The following is a 10769-nucleotide window of genomic DNA, read 5'->3' as shown; positions in this document are numbered from 1 at the left end:
TGTATCGGGAGGCCCGAAATTTTACGCGTACCGGGTACGTAAGCCAGACCATTCTCACACAGAGGTCTGCAAAGTCAAAGGCATCATGATCGACCACGCTACGAGTCTTGCCATTAATTATGACTGGATACGGTCTTATGTAACGGGGGAGACCCGCGAAGCGGTCGTTTTACACTATGACGCAATACGTCGTACTCCGTTTCACGACGTAGTGACACGCCTCGAATCAAAAACGTGTAAACCGACAGAACTTCAAAAACGGCGGCACGACGGTCGTTTCGAATCCTTGCCGTACGGCTTTATGTAACTAATATTACCAAAAAATTGTAAAAATGTATATACCATCCTAAACAATAATTTGCCGTGCGGCTTTATGTAACTACTATTACAAAAATAAAATAATTGTACAAATGTATATACGACCCTGAACAATATTTTACCGTAGTTTTATGTAACTAATATTACAAAAAAAATGTAAAAATGTATATACAACCCTAAGCAATAATAATACGGATAATAAACGTATTTATTTGAAAAACAAAAATAAATCTCTTTTATCGATCTATCCCCGAAGGCTCTACCAGCCCGTCCACGTTATGTTTTTTTTTTCAGCGGCGCTTCGGACATGCTAGCAGTGCACGGTGACTAGCGATATGGTTGACGCACATACAGGCAGGCAGTTAGTTCACAGGTGCACGATGAGTTCACTAGGGCGAGGGGCTAGCAACGGCACCGCTAAGAGCTAGCACACGCGCGCGACGTACGAGCCTCACGCGTGTCGCGCGCCCGCCGCGGCTCGTCCCCGGCTATGTCGGAGGGCCTATGTAAAGTCCGGTAGACTCTTTAATAGTATATTCGTAATGAGCATCGCCAAATAGCCTCATTTCACATAATGGACATGCGGTGGAAGCACCCATGAACGTCGATGGTGTGCGGTCCAACGGGCTGGGGGAAGATATTTTTCGTAAAGAAATTCCTACGGTTCATCGGGGACATGAGCGACGTGCGCTTCGCGCGCGTTCTCTTCTACTATGCAGAGTGGCAGGAGGGATACAGGGAGTACGGGAGCGCTATAGAGTTTCACGAGGGCCTACCGCAGAACACCGATTACGACAACGATCCACGCCCGAAACTCGTCATCATCGACGATCTCATGAGGGAATCGTCCAATAACACGGAGGTCGATCTTTTTACCAAAGGCAGCCATCCATCATAAGAATATCAGCGTTATCTTTATCACGCAGAACCTTTTTCATCAGGGGCCAGGACAGCGCGATATCTCATTGAACGCCAACTACATCGTTGTATTTAAAAATCCGCGCGACAGAGCTCAGATACAGCATCTGGCCAGACAGGTGTTTCCTGAAAATCCGCGCTTCGTACAGGAGGTCTACCGCGATGCCACGGCCCAACCGCATGACTATCTACTACTCGATTTGAAGCAGTCGACCCGCGATAACTGCCGCTTTCGCACGTGCATGTTTCCTTCGGACACATTCCACTACGTGTACGTACCGCGAAAGAGTATAAAGGGCGGGTACACCGATCGAGACGTACCAGTCATTCGGTTGTAATGGTATCCGGCGCACGCTGCTCTATAGGGCGCAAACACGCCGCTGTGTTGAAGACTATTTGCCATCTGGATAGCTAACAGCGTAGCGCTTTGTTACGAGTGGCCGACTCACGACACGTCAAGTGTATGTGCGAATGTGCTCTGAATATTCTTCGCGGTAATGTGCCTCTCAAGCCGACGCAAAAACGTCGCTTACGAAAACACGCATCGCTGTTGAGACGTTTATCAAGACCGGGTTCAGCCGTAAAAACTAGAAAACGTCTTATCGTTCAGAGAGGTGGTTTTTTACCTCTTCTGCTAGCATCCATACTGGGCACCGTCATATCGAAACTCATAGAGGGAAGTGGATACGGGTATATGCCGCAACTCTTTGCGAGAGAGAGAGAGAGAGAGACAGATCGAGATGGAGCATGCTAAAAAGATGGTTCTCATCCTTCAGGAGAGCGTGGAGCAACAGCACTACTGGTCAATGCCTCATACATCCCATCCCATCAACACCACCACCAGCAGCAGCAGGAGCAGGGTGTCGACACCGTAAACACCGTGCAGACCCCCGGGACCCCCTTCAGCAGATTAGACGCATCCATGAAGGAGATCCTATACTCATCGAATTTCATCGACGAGCGCGAAAAGTGGAAGATGTACAATCAGGTGCTGCAGCGTTATCTACACTTTATCGAGGATCTGCGAAATAACGTCGACGAGGACAGGCGAGGCGATAACGATGCCAAGAAAAAAAATAACAATTTTGTGGAGGATAATGTCAAGAGCTTGACCGACGATGGCGACGACGACATCATCGCTAGCGTACCCCAAAAGTACAGAGCTAAGAATAATCTCTTACTAGGAAGGCTGCGCAACGCTGGTTCGCCACGCATCTCGTGGAGTAAACAGGGCGTTACGCGTATCGGTGGAGCCGTCGTGCAGGACGCCAACATCGTGGATTTAATCAACGACGCTATGCGCGAGAGAAAAACAGTGAGACCGGCGGGGAGTCGGCAGTTTGCGCGGTTCCTCCGTACTGCCGGTATACCGCGCGAATATATCGGTAATCAGCATCTATGGAGGGAGGGGGGCAACACGGGGTCACTCGGTAATCAGACACCGCGCCGTGTAACAATCGTGCCGCGCCCTATTTAGCCGACTCAGAGCTTGTCTGCAGAGGAGGAATTCGGCGAGGCGTTTCAGGAAGTGTTTAGAGACTCCGGGGAAGAAGAGCTCGTAGGGAAAAAATATACGCGATCCGTGTCGGCTGGTACAACTAGTGATACCGAGAAAAAGAAAAGTTTAGAATGGTTAATGCTGCCGTGAATCGGAAGAAGAAAAAGATATCGGCTGATGATAGCCTTCTGAGGCGTCTTTATTACACGCAAGCAGAACTGTCATCGTACGCCGGTATCAGTAACCTACAGCGAGCGGCTAGGGGCGGGGTAAAACGAGTCAAAGGAGTCAAAGGAGTCTGCTCCGCGTCGAAAAAAAAGTAGTAAAAAAAAATAAAGTCGAAATCCAAGAAACCCAAAAATCGTCGTAGGGTCGCTAGTAAGAAGGTAAAGCGGAGTGTGCTGGATATCTTCTCTTAAACGATACCTCTACCATGGCCTTTCTACACGCTCACTCCTTCGAGTGTATGAAATCGGAGCTCGAGCTCTTTACACTACCACCGACACAGACCACTATAGAGAGCGCCCAGTGGATACACTACAACCCCATCTCATCGCTGACCGATGACTCGCCCATTGAATTTGTCGTGCCGGGTAACGGCGACAAGTACCTTGATCTAGCACACACCATGCTGAGTTTACACGTACAGCTGCGCTCCAAGGACACGTCATTAGCGGACGCTCTGAGCAAAGCAGCCCCTGTTAACAATCTGCTACACTTGCTATTCAATCAGGTAGACGTATTTCTTAATCAGAAGCTCGTATCGCCGCCTAATAACGCGTACGCTTACAGAGCTTACATAGAGACGCTATTAAATTACGGGCCCGCCGCTAAGGGGTTACACCTCTCGAGCGTGCTCTGGTACAACGACACACCCGGTCATATGGACGATACAGCAGGCAAGAATATAGGCCTCGCGAATAGGCAAGCGTTCGTCGGTAAAGACAGGACGGTCGATCTGATTGGCCATTTACACTGCGATGTGTTTAACCAAGAACAATTTTTATTAAACTGTGTCGAGCTCCGTTTACGACTTGTACGTACGATAGATGGCTTCTCCCTCATGGATCCCAAGAGCGAGTGCTCTTTACATATAACGGAGACTACGCTACTCGTTAGACGCGCTAAAATAAGCCCTGATATTCTAATATGATATTCTGATATTCTAAATCGCATTCTAAAATGCTGTCTAATACAACGGCCAAGTATCCGCTTACGCGTGTGGAGGTCAAGGCCCTGACGATGCACGCCGGCTTGCACGGTGGCACGACGGATACCGTGATTCTCGGCCAATTACCTAAGCGTATTATAATAGGTTTCGTCGATAATAAGACCTTCAACGGCATCTATCAACTCAACCCGTTCAATTTTAAAAACTATTGTATTAATTTCTTATCGCTGTACGTCGACGGTGTTCAAGTACCCTCAAAAGCCCTGCAGACCGATTTCGGCAAAGCCGGTCTTTACGTGGTCGCGTATCACACCCTCTTCAGCGGCACGGGTATACACTTCCTCAACGAGGGTAATTCGATATCGAGGAGCGCTTACGCAAACGGTTACTGCCTGTTCGTTTTCGATCTTACACCCCATCTCTCGGCAAATAGCAACACCCACTGGAACCTGATCAAGCACGGTAGTGTACGCAACGTGCTGCGCTTCGACGAGCCGCTGGCCGCCACTGTGAACTGTATCGTCTACGCTGAGTGCGATAACGCTTTGGAGATCGACGCTGCGCGGCAAATCGTCGTAGATTACGGCGGCTAAACAATCGAAGAAAATACATAGGTCAGCAGTTTGGGGTTTGCGTCATCATCTTTTGGACACTCGGTATCGCGGGTGATCGTCAGCATCGCCGTTAGTTTCTCGTTAAACGACTTCGAGTTAGCATCATGACCATGGATTTTGTCATCGAAATCGGATACTTCAAAGACTCCGAGGGGCGTCTGGCACCGAAGGAAATCGGCGTCGTGGCTGTGGAAAGAAAATACATAGGCAACTGGATCGTTTCACCGCCCTGTGATTTCAACGAATTACCACCGGCGATCAGAAGCGAGAACAACACCATGTCCCGCTATCAACACGGTCTAGAGTGGTTCGACGGTGGTGCAACGTACAAACAGTTATATAACAATCTCCGAAATATAGCTGGTATTTCGCGGAGCATATACACGCGCGGTCCGTAGAGCGTGCTTTGTCTGCAGACCGTTATGGCCCGGGAGGTTATAAATTTGGATGAAACCCCCAATAATTCACCATACGAGGACTTCCCACCGAATCGTGACCATTACGAGTGCATCGTTCACGCCTGTAAGGAAACCCGAGGATCGTTTACCTGTGCTCTGAACAACGCATTACGCCTTGAATTTTGGCTTCGGAATAACGAACCGCATATATGAACACGCTAGACCTTTACCTCGGTCTTCGCGGTATATCGGCTCATACGATGGGTGTCTACGCAGCTGATAATATCCCGAAACTGGTCGAAACCCGCTGCCATTGTCGCCAACACGGACGATCATACGAAACCAGGAGCGCATTGGGTTGCCATGTACGTGGACGCTGCCGGAGACGATTACTACTTTGACAGCTACGGATTACCATCGCTGAATCATCGCCATGCGTCGAGACTCCAGCGGAATTGTCGATCCTTCCGATGAAATACTCAGCAGCTTCAGAGCGAGACGTCCACAGTGTGCGGCCAATTCTGCATGATGTTTTTACACTACCTTTCCTGCGGCTTCGGGATGCATGCGTTCCAGAATGTGTTTGGTGGTGATTTGCGGAAAAACGATAGAATCGTCAGAGAGTACTACGACGCTTTTGTGCGAAAGAAACGTTTGGTGGATCGCCGGTATGCGCAGGATAACAAGATCTACGGCGGTGGTGGTAGGATACAATATTCACGGTGTAAATCAGGCTACATGAGTTAATGCTTCCCCTTTTTTTTTATGTATTACAATATCATCTTTAAAGTATAGAACCTGTAATAATTATTAATAAGGCGGAGCGATATAAATAATTAAAATATAATAATAAAAAAGGAATAATAAAGACAGTGATGTAATGTAGCGGTAAAATTAAAGGTATTATTATTATTAATAACAGACATAATGTATATTTAATAAAATAGTAATAATTGTGTGTATATATTGTGACGTGATTTTTCGAATCATAGTCCTAAGGCGGCTCCGGTTACCGATACAGATAACGTTCTCGATTTCTGGTTCCCTTCGAGTCGCCACCCTGCTCAGAAACTACGCTCTCGGGTTGATTCGTACAGTTATGTGAAGGCTCTCATAAGATTTCGTTATTGTTCAGTTCAGGTCCAGGTGCTCGAATCTGCCGTGGGGAGATAGTCTCGACGTACCGAGTTTCCCGGTAGAGGAGAGTACCCGACGGAAACGTCTCCACGGACCGGCAGAAGCCCGGGTGAGATACCGGCGCCCCGCTGGAGATGGGCAAAGGGCTGTAGAGCGGGCGAAGGTAGTTTTGATACGGTTAAGGGCAGGAGAGGAACCTCCTGTCCGAATTAAGGATGTGGTACCCAGCTGTCGCCCGATGTCCTGGGGAAGCGGCCGTGGAGGATCTCCAGAAGTTACGTACCGATTCGTTAAGGAACGCTCTCGATTTGGTTTAAAGGGACGACTCGAAGGAGATAGAAGAGTTGTAGGTTATAAGGCTCTCGACCAATTAGAAAGATTAGTTCCCGGATTTGGCTATTGTCAAAGCAGTCTGTCTCGGGGCACCGACCGAGGTGTCACGGGCTGGCTCGTGCTCCCGTGCTATCTGTTGATAGTTTTTCTTGCCGTGTTTCGCTACGGTATAGCAAGTTCTCGATTCGTATAGTTCTCGCGTTGTTTTCGCGATATCCAGGCGATTCTATGAATTCCTGTGAGTGTTCCGGAGTTGTAGTACTGTGCCTTAGTGCAGTGCTCCTCAGAGTGTCCTTTGAATACAGTTCTCGGCCTCCACGGATTAGCTGCAACAGCTCCGGTGAGGACTCCCAATTTATTAATTGGTGAAGGGATCTCGATAGATAGTTAAGATTCGTTCTGATACGTTCTCGGTTCGTCGCTCTCTGTCTCTCGCACTACTTGCCGGACTCTTACTCCGACTCTCTCTACCTCAAACCTAGCAGCCTGAGCGGCCGTGCATTTCCGTAACCGTCCGCTCCCGTTCGTGTATCCAGTTGCGTTTGCTGATTTTACGCGTCCCCAAAATCGACAGGATCCGTTAAGCTATCGCCTTGTCTGATAGGTTCCGTCAGAGCTCTCGTTCTTGGTGGAGTTGGGCCTGTTCCACCCCAACTCCCAGTTTATACCTACTCGTCAGTTCCCGATGAAAAAAAGAATTGGCTGGCGCCCACCTGGCTTGCAGATGCACGAATGACGGGTGGATGGCTGAAGGTAACGTAGGTTGGTTCTCGAAGATCGTTCTCGTATGTTTTGCTATCGGTGTCGGGTCATAAGTTAGTAATTACGTTAAAATATATATGTAAGCAATTATTTAGTAAGTAAGCAAAAAAAAAAAGAAAATAGTGATAAATATATATGTATAAATAGATGCTAGTGCTTATAATAGGTGTAGTATATAAAAAATTATGTAATTACAAGCGCACGGCTACCACCTCATCACCACCCTGTGCTATGACCACGGCCCTGTAGTCCACATAGTAGCTAATACAAGCTATACAGTCCAAGGGGTTATACGCATGCAGGACGCTCCGTTCGCATCGTACGCACCCCGCTTCCTATCGGTATGGTGAAATCCAGCAATATATAATGCAGCTTTGCCGGGGTGTACTCTACCCTGATTTCGGGGGCCTGCATGCGCATGCAACAGTATCATAATTTCACATGGCCGCGGACATATAGGCAGCCGTAAAAGCATTGCCCACCGTGGAGGGGAGCGAAAAACTCGGTCAACGGTGGTCGAATACCGTCGAGTAGGGGCCCCTCAAATGGTCCCTCCATCCCTAAGGGCGGTCTATCGGGTCTCTTCGGTGGCATAGTCTGTAAAAATTTCAGTTTCTTTAATAAATTTGTTTAAAGCAAATAAAAAAAACCGTATAGTCTTATTACACTTACCGTTCCAATAGCAGTAATAACCGGCGTTAGGCGTAGTGATGCTACCGTACTGGTTGGCCTGCTGTGCAACGTGTAGAAATAAGGGTAAAAGGTGGGAAATGTACGATACATTTTTAAAATCGAATAAAAACGTGTACTAGCTTAACGCTGTTGTACTGTTACGTCCTATGCGTGAGCGACCGTATGCGGGAGCATCAGGGAGCTAGCATAGGTGTTGAGATCAAGGATCACGTAAAAGGTATTGGGTACTTGCCACTTTAAGGTCCTAAAGCACGCCTATTTGCGTTTAGGTCACTTGGTCGGTAGTTAAGATGAGGATCACAAACAGTTACTAAATATATTGATTTAGAAAACTCACTCCTTCTACGGGAGTTTGGTTGAAACTACTGGTAAGGGGTTTATCTGGGTTTAGGAGCTAGTAAGTTCAGGTGTCGAAATCAAGGGAAGAAAATATAGTTTAACTCAATATAATGAAATGATAAACAAGAGTACAAGTAACTGTCGTAGTTATATACAGTAGTAAGTGTTCGTTAATCTACTAACTAAATGAAATCCGAATAACAATGTATGTGTGATCGTCAACTTCTGTAGTGTGAGTTACAAAGATATATTGAGACGTTTCGTGATTTTTGAGTGCTAGGTATCACGAGACTTTTTGTAAGGTTTGTGCACTGGGCAGGCGTCGTCAGAAACAATTTAGACACGAGTTTTTAAGATCAACAAAATAATGGTATATTGTCCTATAAGTTACAGACTAGGTATCCTTAATATTCTATTTAGCTCTCTCTCACTCACACATACGCTTTATAATTGTCTCTAGCTTACCAGTAGTACCACAGGCGACAAGAAGTGTTTTTGTTTACTTTATTCTCTCTCCTAGCCTTTTGGATTAGGAAGAGGTATCTGGAACCACACTACAGCAGATTGCAGAATGCGTCCGAAGACCGTGGTCCAGTTGAAGGTTAGGATGATAATGATTCGGGACCCACAGGTGATCACGATGATCCCCGTTCGCCGAGCCAATTATCTTTGGGGTGGAGATGAAAGTGCTATCACCACAATACAGCAGAGTGTACAATGCGTCCGAAGACTGTGGCGTAGCTGAGGTCTGGAGAGTGAGGATTCAGGGCCCACAGATGGTCACAATGAACCCGTTCGCTGAATCAATCACTGTAGGAAAGGGTGAGCTTGTGTCACAATACAGCAGAGTGCACAATGTGTCCGAAGACTGTGACACAGCGAGCAGTGATAGCAGTGAGGATTCAGAATCCACAGATAATCACAATGATCTCCGTTCGCCGAACCATTCACTTTAGCGATTTGGAAGGAAGGAGCTGCTGCCACAATACAGCAGAGTGCACAATGCGTCCGGAAACTGTGGTCCAGCGGGAAATAGGTGTAAAGATCAGAACCCACAGATGGTCACAATGACCCCCGTTCGCTGTATCTTTACTTCGGAAGGGTTTTCGGTGATGTGAATTTTGGAGAGTTGCTGACAGCACCGGCACTATGACGTTGCTGCAGGAATTCTTTTTGAGGAGTGCAGGTTTCTTAATAATTGAACTTTCTATAGCTTCTACTGCTTCCTGCCGTCTAGTGGTGTACAAGTGTCTAGTTGATTCGTCTAGAGAGACACGAATGAATCGAATGATCCTCCTATCGAGGAAGCCGCTGCTTATATCCTCGATAGGATTACGTTAAAACTAGTGGGGATAACGATTTTTATCCACCCGAGGTGTTAACGTCCATTTTTGGATTCAATATTTTAATTTACGATTTGATTTGATTATTTGTTTTGACTGATTCGATTAGCGGTTTTCTTCCTGTACCGGCTTACTGGTATTTCTATTGTATTCGGCGCGTGCCGGCTTATAGCGTCTGGGCACTTATTTGTTTTGATTTTAGTCTATCGACTGTATTTCGGATTCTAGGAATGTTAAAGGTAATAATTTCTAATATTACTTCCTCATGACTGTCGCTGTGACTGATTCAAGGGAATTACGCAATATTGGATATTTAAAAGTCCTGTCTTTCCTTTCCTTTATCGGCGTCGCTGTGAGAGGTCGATAGGATTATTGAGGGATTCTAGGATTTGAGGAGTTCTCTCAGATACTGTTATGCACATCCACAGTGCGCTATGCACTCTTATGTGGGGCTCTTGACGTATCCATAATCGAGAATGGATGATTGGGAAGGAAAAAGTATAGAGGATAGGGGGGTATAAGGTCGGAACGTTACAATATATATATGTAAAGGTGTAGGAATGTGAGTTACTTACCGGTGGATGAGCAGAGGAAGAGAGAGAGACGGCGCTCGGTTCTCGACGATAGTGGAAATAGGTTTGGTTGAACGGGAAATTCTTGGTCCAGCCCTAAGGTGGACACTCGCCTAGACGAATGTTTATTAAAATGCCAAGAAATGAGTTCTTTTCGCGTGGACGCCCGGCACTGAAGTGATACACTTTTCGCTTGGGCCCTAAGGCAAGCTAGATCAAAATAGGCCCTAAGGTATTTGATCGGCACAACACTTAACTGGCGCGGACAATCGGCTCAAGACTCAAAAAGGGATACTGCTCTACCGGAGTATTGATTAGTGTAACTGAGGATGATCGGCGTTGGAGTTCGTAAGGAAGATTCTGGGTTTGGAGGGGATTGAATGCAATGTCAGGAAATTTCAGGGAATTTGGATACGTGTTATGGCGTGATCAGGACAGTCGTGTCCGATCGTTCAATAAGGTTCATATTACAGGCCTTCGGTCGCGGATTCTTCTTCGGATTAGTGCGTTGTCAGGATTATCTTGGTGGTGAGGTGGGTGCGAAGATGACGGATAGGAATTCTGCTGTGCGCGGTATTCGTGGTGTCATAACAAAAGATGCTCTTTAAGCGTCTCAATTTTAGGTGTTCTGTTCAGCGTTTCTGCACGTGCCGTTTTTGTTCTTTGTTTGCCG

At 46.8% G+C, this 10769-nt stretch overlaps 1 protein-coding gene across 1 annotated transcript; it reads left to right on the top strand.

Moving 5' to 3' along the window:
• Positions 1 to 3167: 3167 nt before the first annotated feature.
• LOC107266066 (uncharacterized protein F54H12.2-like) lies at positions 3168 to 3887 on the top strand. The gene has a single exon (XM_015736187.1). The coding sequence runs from the start codon at positions 3168 to 3170 to the stop codon at positions 3885 to 3887; it is 720 nt and encodes a 239-aa protein (XP_015591673.1).
• Positions 3888 to 10769: the final 6882 nt, after the last annotated feature.

Source organism: Cephus cinctus, unplaced genomic scaffold (assembly GCF_000341935.2).
Source record: "Cephus cinctus unplaced genomic scaffold, Ccin1 Ccin1_scaffold0297, whole genome shotgun sequence".
Lineage (NCBI taxonomy): Eukaryota > Metazoa > Arthropoda > Insecta > Hymenoptera > Cephidae > Cephus > Cephus cinctus.
This window is presented reverse-complemented; position numbering and strand designations above follow the sequence as displayed.